General features: G+C 34.6%; 2 protein-coding genes across 3 annotated transcripts; both read right to left on the bottom strand.

Annotated features, from left to right (window-relative positions):
- Window positions 1–770: 770 nt before the first annotated feature.
- Window positions 771–13,155, bottom strand: LOC100745847 (ATP-binding cassette sub-family G member 4). Of its 2 annotated transcripts, none has more exons than XM_003486647.4 (13): window positions 12,647–13,155; window positions 10,261–10,430; window positions 8,324–8,547; window positions 7,834–7,951; window positions 7,552–7,741; window positions 7,246–7,453; window positions 6,966–7,142; window positions 6,528–6,889; window positions 6,282–6,450; window positions 6,112–6,212; window positions 5,871–6,026; window positions 1,115–5,773; window positions 771–973 (listed from the first exon to the last, which is right to left on the bottom strand). In XM_003486647.4, the coding sequence occupies exons 1-12, from the start codon at window positions 12,647–12,649 to the stop codon at window positions 5,429–5,431; spliced, it is 2,223 nt and encodes a 740-aa protein (XP_003486695.1). In that variant the 5' UTR covers window positions 12,650–13,155; the 3' UTR covers window positions 771–973; window positions 1,115–5,428. The 2 variants fall into 2 exon arrangements, with proteins under 2 accessions (XP_003486695.1, XP_012236719.1); XM_012381296.3 differs by lacking the exon at window positions 12,647–13,155 and adding an exon at window positions 9,132–9,219 and having other exon boundaries at window positions 10,261–10,392.
- Window positions 1,126–1,443, bottom strand: LOC112211974 (40S ribosomal protein S28). The gene has a single exon (XM_024365061.2). The coding sequence runs from the start codon at window positions 1,363–1,365 to the stop codon at window positions 1,168–1,170; it is 198 nt and encodes a 65-aa protein (XP_024220829.1). The 5' UTR covers window positions 1,366–1,443; the 3' UTR covers window positions 1,126–1,167.
- Window positions 13,156–14,288: the final 1,133 nt, after the last annotated feature.

Genomic DNA, 14,288 nt, shown 5'->3' with positions numbered 1-14,288 from the left:
GACTTACGATCGTTCGGGAGTCACAATGAAATCAAACTGCACCACACGAAACACGCGGTGGGAGCGAAAAATTAACACTAACATATGGAATGACGCGATTACACGGAGTCTAGCTTGAACACGATACTATAAATTGAAATAAAATAAAAAAAGGTGGAAAGGATGATGAAAAAACGAACTATTATGATTAAGAAGAAATAAAATCAACCCTTGAAAGACGCAAGAATTATTGAACAAGAGCAAAACGACCTTTTACCACGATAGTTCAAGCTAAACTGAAATGAAGAAGTCCAACGGTTGCCTAGGTGGATTGATAGTGCTGCCACCGGAAGTCAATATTACTACGTTTACTACAGGTTATATGTAAAAATAACCCAGATAAGTATTAAATAAGTACAAAATCATAAAAATAAAATGTTACAATATATTTTTATTTTATTTGTTATATGAATACGTTTATAATCTTCGCCAAAATGAAATGACGGAATAATTATTTCTACTTCTAAAGTAAAATCTTTTTTGTATTGCCTGATGGACGCGACATCTATAAATAATCTATGTGAACACCGACGAGAAAGTTCGTTGGTAGAAAAAAAGACGAAAAAAAGAATAGAAATACAAGTAGTTTCTGATTTCGTTCTTAGAAATATGTATTTACAATGTTTCCAGATATATAATGTTTCCCTTTTTTCTTACATTTTTGTTCAGGTTAAAATAAAATTACAACAGGTTGAGGATAAAAATGTAAATTACATTAGATGTTGTTTCGCAGGATATAATAATAAACGCAGTTCATTTCTTAAATTTTAATATGTTTTAATTACGCTGGAACAATGATAGTACTTACATGCTGTTTCCATCAATGGTATGCGTGAATGTAGCTTTTTCGTTAAAGATATAGGTATACATATAAGAAAATAGGAATTCGATTGTAGTTTTAAAACAAATATCAATAAGCTTCTGTTCATAATACCTAGGAAATGAGTATTCAGTTAACGATTTACTTTTGCAGCATTGACTTTAATAATTTTAAAAAAATTACTGAACGTTGCTTGAAACCCCTCTTAGATGTATTAAATTTGTATTAGGTAAACGAGGGGACGGATATGAATACCTGGAGAAATCCGGTATATCTTTTGTTCAGTTTTTGAGGAGAAAGTGTATACATTAACGTAGCCGTCTAGCTTCTCTTTCGGACTCTAAGAGTGTTAGAATGTCTCCTTCTCGTACAGGACCCTTCACATTTCTGATTAACTGCCGATTTTGTTCGTTCAAAAATTCAACTTTGACTTGAGTACATTGTCCTTGGGATCCAGTTCTGCCGAGGACCTTCACTACCCTTGCACGAACTATAGGTTTCTCCATGACTTTAAATTTTCAAACTTTTTGAAACTCTGATGCGTTGTTGCACAGTGAACTGTGACTTTCACAACGAATTCTATAAACTGCACTTACCAACTTAATTACACAATTTCTAATAGAATTTGAGAATATATATATTCAATAATATTCGAAATACTTATTATGTGATAAAAAACATAGAACATTTGTAGAAAGAATTAACGTTACAATTTTGACATGCTCTAGTGAAATAATTAATTTTCATATTTTACAGCATTCTAATCTTAAATTGTAACAAATGAAAAACTTAAAGACGCTTTACTTTGGCAGCATTGCTAAAAGCAAGCTTAAAATAATTCTATTCCTCCATTAGATTGGTCGCTTATGCACCACGTGCTTCTGACGAATTCTTTCGGTTACAATTTCGAATTCTATATTTCAAGCGCACTAGATAGATCCGTTATCGATATCCAGTACAATTACATTTTGAATAAAGGTAACATCGTTGTGTTTTTACACATTATACAGATGTTTTTATTCATTTGTGCTTTAGTATAAACGTGTCATTCTTTGCTCAAAACACGAAATATTATATTGGAAATTTTATTTCGCAAGGATTTGTAATATCCTCCTTCCCGCGTGTACATATCGTTTCTCTTTTTTATACACATATTTTTATTTGTTTTCGATATCGCACACACAAACGCACAGCCTTACACACGTATACTTTCTTGTTTATATAAAATTACAATACTTGAAAAAAGTGTCATGAATTGTATGCGATACATGGTCGGGCAATATACATACATTGTACATTGTACGTGTGGAATATGTGTCCTAAAAGCGAGAACGTCTTAATTAATTCTTTTATGCTGCGTATCTACATTATGTATATGCAAACGTGATATTATGCTATTAAAGTTCTTTAACAGCAGTTTGAGAGTTCTGCTCGCAAGATGGTCACGTGCAATTAAAAATTTGCTTGTTCGTTATTACAGTCTCAATTCTCGCGAGCCTTGAACACAATACGCGCGGATTCGTGTAAACCTAACATTTTGATCGTGTAAACCACTAAACCTAACATTTTACCATCTTTACATCTGTTAATAATTCATTCAATCGCGAATGCAATTACGCAGCATTATACATAGAAAAAATAATCAATAACTTGTGTCATAAGAAACAATGAACCGATAATAAGAATGAATGGTAAACGAATATGAATTTTATCCAGTTTCAATTCATCGTACCGATATTACGTATGCTTAAACCTTGGTTCTGCATAATATGTTGGTATATATTTTTATGAGCAAAACTACTAAGAATATAGAGCTGACTATAGTATGGTAGAATTAAATAGTTTATTTTGGTTTTTGAATATTTTACTTTTGTTATGTTATAAATGCGAACCAAGGTCTAAACAGATATTCCACCCTTTATTTTCAAAACGTGATAACAGTATACACGGTAACATAACTGTTATCTTATTGTATCTATTCAATTTCGATGTCCTATTACTTCATGTTTATTAATCCTTACATTTATACCATTTTATATGTACATCTCATAGAGCTTGTCTTTAAACACCAAACAATGTTTGTCGATACTGAATCACAGACATTCCATATTATTATTACTAGAATGCATTTGGAATGAAATATAAATGATCATATGATATCCAAATTTATGGTAATGTCGATTTTAAACGATTATGGTATAATGTTTATTATTAATTGTTTTACCATGGTAAAATTGAAATAATAACAAAATATTCGCACATAGATACATACTATGTATACTGCAGTGCGTCGTTGTCTCTTGATTATATGTTTGGTTAATTTGCTTATTTACACATAACAATAAGTAGAAATATAAATGATAATTATACAGCAAATCTAAGAATAAGAAAATTTTTGGCCTACTCCTGTCTCTATCCTTACTTCATGATTCACAAATTGTTTCTTTGCATACTGTATTAGCTGTATGCAAAGTCACCAGTTTAACACCGGTTTATCGTTCAATAAACAGTCTGATAATTTATGATCGAATTAATTCTTAAATTCCAATAAAGAGAAATAGATTGATATCTTGAATGATATTACATCAAAAACAACTTGTCTAAGAGTAAAGAACAACTTCCTGGAAAGATTTTAAACATATAGAATGCCTGTAATAAGTACTGTCATAATTATGTTGCAATTACATTAAAGGTAATAAATATACATTGGAATACAATTAATATAATTCGCCTCTACCATAAAGATAAAATACGATAATAAGTTTGCTTTAAACCAAAAGTACTAACAGTATGTCAGATTTATATTTGATATTGAAATATAAAAATATTTATATGATAATACTTTAATCTACATATATTATTTCTTCCCAGAATTAAGAAACTCATCAAATATCTATAAGAGAGTAAGATTATTCTGACCCCAACCGTGTGATTATATATTATGATTATGACATAACTACATACATATTACGAAACGCCATGAAATGAGATCTAATTTAAGTAAGTCAAAAAAAGTCTATAAATTTTTTGTTTTGTCCTTCCGTTTTTTCTTTTTCAGTCCTTGAGTAAATGAACCCGTAGCGATAAGAACAATGCATAGGCCGTGAACAAAATTCTTGTAAAAGTTCCAAAAACCGAAATAATTCTGTTAAAGTCATACTCACATGCCTAATTTGTTTTTTTTTCGTTTTTAATTCTAATTTTTTCTTTTCTTTCTTTTTTTTTTTAATAATATACTCCCTTCACCTCGTTAATTAAACGACTATATCGTAATAAATATAACAATGTTCAGCATTCCAGACTTAGAAGCAAACGCACAGGCAGCTAGTGATTGGTCAGGTGTGAGCTTTTTACAGTATATGTTTTATCATTTTTTCTTTATCGCTTAAACGTTATAATTATTGAATTATTTATAAATGGAATGACAATATGGATAAGGATTGCTCGCGATCTCGTAAGAAATCATTTAGTACAAATATGTGTTTATAGGTATCTCGCCGATATACCCGAGTATTGGACATACATGTGTAAACTAATTTTTGGTACTTCAATGTTTTCGGCTAAAACTTCTTTTTGTCCATTAGGTTTAAACGATTAGTGGTCGTTTATCATCAATGGTATATCTTCGAGGTACCTCCCGCATAGACTAATCGTAAGTGAATGTAGTGACGTAAATATCTATAAGAACAATAAAGAATCCGTTCTAATTTTCGTGATTTGTAAATTCTATTGCTTATCTATCAAAAAAAGTCTATGCTGTCGCGTGGTGCACACGCGCTCGTTGGAGGGACCATGAGTCTTGAATGGGCCTAAGGCTCCTGGCGAGTTTGTAATAATTGGCTATAAATGTTTGCACTTCGATTGAGAATGTATAGTACCAACAGTGATCTCTTTTCGGTCTATTATCGATGATTTACAATTTCAATATAATTCTGGCGCACTCTATTGTGTCAAAAATGCCTAAACTGTGTTCTTTTATGCGTACCATTCGTTTGTGTCTACTATTGTTAGTCATCTCACTTGATCGTATGAAACAACATACGTATCTCTTTGAGTTTGCATGAAATATGAATGTTTTCTTCAACATTTACAATTTGTATTTACATGGCAGAAATTACATTAATTGCAACTGATATTGGAAATGCGTTATTGAGAATGAAGACTTCCTTTTAAACTTCGGTTCTTTCAAAAAAACTCGAGGTAATGAAGCACTGTACGCCCTTCATAATAGAACGTTTTAAGGCGATTTTCTCATTTGCAATATGAGCGTGTAAATGAGATGATGAATTCCAGTAAGTAGAAAGTAGAAAATCTTAATAGTTGACGACAAATAAAAAAGAAAATATTTCATCGCGCTTTTTTCAGGCATGTACCTATGTTATGTTATTTTGATACATAAATGTCCGGGTATTTCTATTTTCAGAGAAAGAATCGAAATTTAGAATCGTAACCGCGAATTTCCGAAGAAGACTTGTCAGCTCTCGCGTTCGGGCTAGATTGAGGTAAAATGAATATTCCTAACATGATGATGACCAAGTGATCATCGATTATATTCGGCCACTGTGTGTTTTAACGAAGAGATCGTAACTTCAGTCTCAGTACAAAGTAGGCGATCACTCTCAAGGTAAGCAAAAAACCTGCCAACGCAACGGCGTCTAGCCAGAAGACAGCGTTTTGCATAGACATTTCTTCCAGGAACTTCGTCGGGCTCTTGAAGTGGCAGTAAGCGTCAGAACACTTGAGCTTAGCACGATTATAACCATACACAGAAATCATGGCACCTTCAAAGCTGTACCTGACATAACTCACGTATGAAAGAAACTTGAGATATTTTGGAATGGCATCAAAATTGACGAAGAAACCGGAGAACAGAATGATGGGCACTGACGATACAGGGCCAATAAATACTCCGCTCTGCAAGAAGGACAAAATTTGTCGTTTCATTAAGGCCCGAGAGATGACACTAAATAACACAAAAACAAATTTTATAGATTAGAATATAAAACAGTACCTCTACACTCATCGCTGCACCTATTACTAAACCGATGGATTGCGAAACTAACGCTGTTAATATACATATAGTTAAATACATCATGAATCTATTTGTTTCCAATGGTTGCGACGTCATGAAGTATACGATAATGACGTATGCTATAGAATACACTATCTACAATAAAAATAACAAACACGTTAATTGTAATGAGTGTTCATTGAAAACATAAGTGTTGAAATAAAGTCTTATATGTACTTACTTGAAAGGGTACATCGGCTAAAGTTCTCGCAAGATAATAAGCTTTCACAGAATACCAGTAATTTAAATGTTCTCTCACGAATACAGCCATTTCTGTCGGAACTATATCAAAAACGTTGTTAATACGTATAGAAAGAGAAGGCTTAAGTATTTATCGTGTAGTTCACTTACACGTAAGAATCGTAGGCATCATAGCAGTGAACATGAGAAACATCACTGTAAAGAAGACGCAACCGGCATTGCTCATTACCTTTGAGGCCTCATTGCCGATGTCGTAATAAATTGCACCAATGAGGAATCCAACGATTATATGGGAAATCAGCCTTACTCTCGTTAATGTCTACGATAAAAATGATAAAATATCGTTAAGCAAGCGAAATATTACTATTGAGCAAGGTTGTGTGCAAGTATACTAACCATGTCTCTTATTTGCGACAAGAATATTCTTTTAAGAAGGATCCAAAATTGGGTACAACTATTCGTTGGAAAGCCAACTTTTTGTTCTATACTCTCCGCACTGTCCAACAAAGAAGTCGTACAAGAAATTGGTATGTTGATTACTGTCCCGCCATTCGGTTGCTTTGTCACACCGTTTGGTATTAAAGCAGATTCAGATTTTGTTTCTTGTTGCGGCGATTCTTTTGCGATATCATTCGATACAGTTTGCACTGCATTTATCGTAGCTTGATGTTGCTGATAATTAGCACATCTACCGTTATTTACTGCCATGACTAATTTGTGCACGCATTCTCCGTGTTCTCCACATGCCACTTCCATAACTAAACGAAATTGTTTTCCCTTTTTTTAATGAAATTTGAATGTTATTCAAGTTTTTAACTAAATAATTGCACCTACCGTAATCCGCTGGATTATGATAACTAGGACATTCCAAGCCCATTGACGATAAAAAAGGTACCAGGCCACCAACGTTTCCTTGATATATACACTGGCCCTCGGCCAAAAGGTACAAATGATCGAACATTTCAAATAATCGAGCGCTTGGTTGATGTATCGTACATATAATAGTCCTTCCTAAGATATCGTAGAAATAAAAACATTTATCAAACAGTAGACAGCATTACTAACTATGAGATAGTGATGATTTCATATTTAAGAAATTCGTTGCCACAATTACCTCCTCTGCTTAACGATTTGAGCAAACTTAAACATTGATAACAAGTCGAACTGTCCAAGCCTGAAGTTGGTTCATCAAAAAACATCACCGGAGGGTTGTTAACAAGTTCCAATGCGATCGATAGCCTTTTTCTCTGCCCTCCACTAAGACAGTGGGTTTGTGTATTGCTCGCGTCGCTTAGGCCGAGCGTTTCGATGATTTCTTCGATCTGCGTTAAACATTATTTCGTTCAAATTATTATTTTAAGTGATTCGGCTACTGTTTCTGCGTTTCATTTGTTTCCAGAGTTTCGTTTTATTAACGTACCACCACTCTCTTTTCCCTCGCGCTGATGTCTTTTCCTAATTTTAAATTAGCCGAAACAGTCATTGTCTCATAGACCGTTAAATGAGGTAAAAGACGATCGTCTTGCATTATGTAACAGGACATTTTTCGAAATCTCCTCAGATTCCTGTCCTTTCCGTTTATCAAAACAGAACCACTCAAGTGAGATGTTCTGAAAATATAGAATACCGTGATGTTTTTTTTATTCAACTTGTATTTTTTTGTCTCTTAACATCATATAAATTGTTTGGAAACGTAACTCACTTGTAACCTGCCAGAACGTTCATCAGTGTACTTTTTCCAGCACCTGAAGGACCCATGATAGCGGTCAGTTCTCCCGATTGGAATTTACCGTTTACGCATTTTAAAATTGTTTTGTATCCTGCAACGTAAAACACCACAAGATTTATCATCTTTTCTTGTTTCTTTATTTTTTCGTATTTTCCTATCTCTCCTTTTTTGTACAATATTTTGACGATTTATTTCATATTTTGCATTGACAAAATCGAGTTAAAATCTTGTAAAATTTACTTGTTCGTGAAGGTAATATATAGAAATTTCATTAAAGCGCAGATTTCGCGAGTGCCTAGATTCTCTAGCTGTGGCCTCTTCACAACCTAGTCCAACTACACCTCTAAGGTACATATTTTTGAACAAAGTGTCTACCGAATGTGCTTCTATGCACAAATATTTATACATATCGTTCTCGTTCGTTATGTTTTTTACGTAATGTATCGTTCTTTCGAAGACCAACCTCTCTTTCTGCCTTCGGATACGCTGTACGCTAGATTCTTGAACTCAACGTCAACCGGTGGCCTCTTCGGTAAATGCGTCAATGTTACTGCCGGCCTTTTGCCATCTTGTCCTGGACTATGGTTTGGTACTTTTCTCGCGAACATACTACTGCTACACATTGCAACTGCGGTACCATTAGACGCACTACCATTGCAATTGCAATGGAGATTATTTTGCGAGCCACTGGAATACAAAGAAGAAAATATTGCAGCAATCAGAAAGGACTCTTTTACCCGTATTTCAAACATTTCGAGCATTTCGGGTACCTCAGATAATTCAGCTCAATTGAAATAGCTTGAGAAATAGATATTTTAATCCAACAAATTAAATAACTGTTGGTTTTCGTTTTCACGAATTTTTAAGTCAAATTTAAGTCAAACTACCACAAGGAACAGTTCACTCTAGTCCTACTTTAATAATTGTTAGATTTTTAGTTTTCTTCTTTTTTTACATATTTTGTCTCGCTTTAAATATTTGCCCGGTTACGGTAAAGTTAGAACATGGCTAAGTCTTTTATCCTACGCCTGCGAGCGTGGCTTGCATTGGTGTAAAATGAATTTTAGAAGCTACGCGATGTTAAGCATACGATGTTCATCGCATCTGTAATTTAATCGCTCGTTTCATTCTAGTTTTAAGATTTCAACGAAAATAAGGATTAATCGGTATCGCGATCGTATGTACTGTTACCAAAGGGATAATCAGTTAAATTTTCGTAAACAAATTCGAACGATTTTGTGTACTTATGAATATACATTAAATATAATTACCAAAAATCTGACTTCGTTGATTTTTGCTTATATTTTTATTTTCGCATCATTTAATTCGAAAGCAATGTGTATTTTTGCGAAGGACCACCTGAAAAAGTCAAACGTACCAATACTTTTCCCATATAATTTAACAATAAGTATCTAACCTTAGTTTAAAAACTTTGCGCAGTTTTACTTTGTGAACGACAAATTATATTGATGCTTTGTGAAAGCCTTAAAGCGATCAATGGGAAGACCTTGAGATCCGTTTTAGTCGTATTTGGGATATATTAGTTCGCGTGTTCGATGTTCACTCCATGACCGCGATGGTCTTTGTTATACATTCTCAATCTAATATATCCAATAAAATTCTGTTTGGTGTATATGAATAGAAAAGAAACAGATAAACTCAAACTAAACTAAAATCTACGATTATCCTTCCCTATTATTAGGTACCTATTTAAAAATGGTTCAAGCACGCAATTAATCACCAAAGTTGGATCTAAGAATATCTCGATCTAAAAATGAACAAAAGTTGATTGTACTACATATGTATGTAAAACTTCAACATCAATTTGTAGCATTGAATCCTTAATGAAAGTGCAGACGATTATCCGTATACATTATACATTGATCTTCTGCTAAGGTTCAGTACAATAAATAATTCTTGAGCACAGAAAATATCAAATGAGAAGCAGTATTACAATATAAACTGCTTAAAAAGATACCTTTGAAACGTGATATTAAAAAGACATTCATCGAGAAGAGAGTAACCTTTGCAATCATGCTATCCAATCATTTTTGTACAAAGATTTGCACACGATGTAGTTTATTACGTAACTATCAGTATCGACTACATTATCTCTTATTTACATTAGTTATAAAGAATGTGTCGATGCGAGACTATGAGAAAGCTTAATCGCCAAAAGACATACTCGTTCTTATATTTTCGTTTTTTAAGGGAAGCCCGTACGAACGATTGACAGAATTTAAAGTAGACTTGCCTTTTCACCTCCTACATATAAACTTTTTGTTAAATATATCGAAGTCGAAGCCATTTGAAATCCAAATGAAACTTTCTAAGAATTTATGCTTAAAAAATTGTTCGAGTTTTATCTTTTGCGTAATGATTAGCGATTATGTAGCATACCTAAGAACAGCATTGTTCAGACTTTCCAAATGCAGTGAAGGTGGAGGCGATTTAATGGTCACCTGATGACTTCCACCTGGAATGAACTGTACCTGTTCATCCCCACTGTATCTAGATCCTCCTCCACCAGCCAGAGCGAGATTCTTTAAATCTGCCATCATCTGTTGATGCTAGAACCATAAATTTGCCAATTACATCTCATCCCGTTGTTAAAGTTACAGTGATTATAATTTGTTTAAAAATTGTTTCTAGCGTCGATCTACTGGTGGATATTGATTGGATTGCTAAATAAAAGAATGAATATTTTTAAATAATCTGGCAGCAGTTCCTTTTATGTAAAATATCTTGTATTATTTAACATTATTTTGTAATAAATAATGAATACATTATAAATAAATGATACTTATTATCAAACGAACGTAAAAGGATATGGCAAGAATTTCTGTGCAACGCTTTAAAACTATTCTCAGGATAACATCCATGAATCACGCGCATTTGAAGCAAGAACTTTGGAATGGTCGAAACGAGTTTGAGAACAAAGAACTTTTTCCTTCTTGCCTGTAGAGCAACATTTTTTTCCTTTTTAGGACTTATTGTTACATTACTAGACGATAAATCCTAACATTATCTGTCGCATGGACAGAAATGAATAAATCTTATTCTAATCGATGAACAAGGGAAGAGATATTAAATTCAGACAAAGAAATATTAAATTCTCTCTTTCAAGTTCATTCTAACTGTAATTTCTTGCCTTCTAAAGGAGAGAACATTCATTCTTCTCTTACGCCCGATAATGACAGAAAGAATGAAATTCGAACGCACGTGTTATTTTCGAAAGATATGATAACGCACCTATAATTATCGGACAATATTACAACTGAATTGAATTTTATTGATTAGCGATGCGATAATCGAGTACTTTCTTGTCATCTAGATCGATAGAATGAATTTACAATTAGATATGTATTAGATGCGATAAATGAAATAACTTGAAATGAAATAACACATGCTAAATATTCCGATAGATTTGAAAATATGTGGTTCAGAACATACAAATATATGTTTCGATGAATTCAATTTCGATGAGAATGAACGCTTGTTGCTACAGGTGGTCAAATCTTAATCGCTAATCGATCGATCGATCGACATGATCCGTAAATCGATAAATTTTTAATTGAACGCCGCTTACAATTGTTTTTACAAGATACCTACTTACGTATCTATAGATTTAACAAGTAAATGAATAGCCTTCGAATTAGAACAAGTTATCGTTGGTAACGATCGTTCGAGCCATGATCGTTACAAATACTCGTTTAGATGGTTAAGAATCATATTTTTGTCATTCGGCCAACAAACTCGTAGACGGATTACGATACTAAACTTTTCTGCATAAATCGGTCGCGATCGTACAGGGTCAATGCCCATTGCATCTCTCGAGCATCGCGTTACTCTCGACAGATCTTTAAACGAACCTGATAGAAGGGCGGCTATACTTCAATTCCAGCAAATGTCTTGATGAACAGATGTGATGCGTAGAATCATTGCGATGAAGCATGCTTGTTACAACATTGATTCAACGCATACAACTATCTTTTTATCACGTACATATTATCAACATACGTTTTACATCAAATTTATTTTGTTGAAACTTCCTGAACAATTTTAACTCCACGTGGCTCAGCGAATCTACCTACATAGTTGCTTCTAAGAGGAATAAGATTGAGACGAACAACATCAAGAATTTAACCTTCTACATCGAAAACAGGCCGTATAGTCTGCCAAGATCGAAACGAATGTCATCATTATCTTTCTTTGTTAACTCGTCTTTGTTCTATGATGCGACAACCGATTTACACGCAAGTGTGTGTAAAAAAAGTGAACTTCCTTTTTTTAATCTTTTTAACAATATGTATAATCCCATTCTATCACTGATATATATTAACTATACGATTATAAACATTGCAAGTGTTGCACTAAACATATCGAACGTGTGTTTTAATGACAGTCGTAAATGGGAGAAATATTAAAAAAGGCTGCGAAATTAAATGGGTCATCAGAGGTAATATGTAAAGAAAATGATCCGAAACCGCACAAGCTTTGTGTCGTACTTGTAAAGTTATGAATTTTTTAGCACTGGAACTGGCCTTCATTTTATTTTGCTGCCTTTCATAACTCTGCACTTTCAATTTCGATAAAATAGTGAATGAATAATAAGAAAAAGAAAAAAGAAGGAAATGAGGATTAACGAGTCGTGAGACAGGTAGACAAAAGGGGATGGGTTAAACCTTCAAGTAGGATAAGAGGGCTGCGCGTACAGTGTACGAGTTAAAAATTTATGAAAGTGTCTGAACAAGTGTTATGATCATTATAAATAGAGTGAACTCACCATCGGTCGAATATAAATTTAGGTATCCTAACAGCGTCCGAAATCATACCCCGATGATGACGCTGTGCATTCTCTGCTTCTCCGCCCTTTCTTTGATCGCTACACTGTACACAACGGTCGTGTTTCACAAGAAAATAGTGATCACACGGCAATCACAGTAGAACATGGAGCAGCCCGATATGTACATAGGCTAGCTAGGCCGTAGTGAATCGCTACGATGCGTCTTTGAGCCTTGTCTTGGCTTTTCCAATGATCGATGAGAAGATTTTCAAATTGCAAGGCCGCATTCGTTTTCGAGGAAAGAGTAGTATTCGGTAGGATCGCAATTGTCTCCGTTGTGCATACACGCATACGCGAAAATCGAATCGCGAAACAACTAAACGATCCGCAGTACTGTATCCACTGACAGCAGAGAGAAATGATCGCAACACTGTCCAGAATCAGCTGTCGCACTATGCACCACCGTTCGCCTCTACCAACCAAATGAACTGAGCTGTCCGACTCGAAACCAGGGACGACTACCGTCGTCGGAGCCCTCTCCCACTTGGATGTTTCTCTTCCGTCTCTCGATTTCGAGGTCTTGCGAGGTTCTAACCACGCGATCAGATTTGTAAGCGTTCTGCGCTTTACGTTATCCTGTCATTACCAATGACTCAGGATATTTTCTTCTATTCGCAATTACCTCCGACAACAGTAAGATGCCATATGGAAGCACATTCATTTTCCTCCAGCTTATTTCCACTATTTTCTCTGATAGCTACAATTCTTCGATCTATCGCAATTTCATACGAAAACTGAAAATACCGCGAATACATAGGACTAACGACATAGAATCAGATGTAGGACATTTACTTCTTAAATAACTGATTCTGGCTGTGTGATCAAGTTGAAAAATTACACTTTATTCTCTTCCTTGAGTTCTTTGAGTTCTTTTAGGAGAAGGAAAAACAAATGACTATGGACTATTTTGAATGTTATTTTTGGAAGGCGGATGTAATGATACGATGCTCGATATAATGATAGGAATAAATGAAACGGTAGAATATCTGTTTGTAATTTACGTGCATGATACGCAGCACAGTTTGAAGGCCAAGCATTAACTTTTCTTATCGGAGAGTCATGTTTGTGAATTACTCGAGGAATGATAGACAGAGTTTTGGTGCGCGCGTTTGGAAGTTCTATGACAGTTTCAAAAGTCTGGCCGTATAGGTAGGGCTTGCGAACAAGGTAGCACGTTCCTGTATCACCTCGCGCATGCACAACAATGTACCATATTGTCATAGGGTTGAAATTTCTGTGGACGGTTTTGCAAATTTCGACCATGTCGAAATCTATATTTCGTGGCGTGTAAAAGAGAAAGGGCTACATAGAGAAAGAGAAAGGAGCGAATTATACTAGAAGAATTGAGATAGGGAATAGGTGAACGAGACGCGATGTTTCAAGAGAGAGCAAGAAAGAAACAAGCAAAGGAGAAGGGAGAAAGAGTTACCACATGCTGTGGGTCGATACTCTAGCACTAGCTTCACGCTCGGTACAGGTGTACCCGTGACTCGGTGCATCTGTACCAAAGAAACGCAGTTCACTCATCGTCAGTGCAAAGAGAGAGTGAGAGAGAGTGAGAGAAAGAGAAAGACTAATGTAT

This window comes from Bombus impatiens, unplaced genomic scaffold (genome assembly GCF_000188095.3).
Source record: "Bombus impatiens unplaced genomic scaffold, BIMP_2.2 scf_0129, whole genome shotgun sequence".
NCBI classification, from domain to species: domain Eukaryota; kingdom Metazoa; phylum Arthropoda; class Insecta; order Hymenoptera; family Apidae; genus Bombus; species Bombus impatiens.
This window is presented reverse-complemented; position numbering and strand designations above follow the sequence as displayed.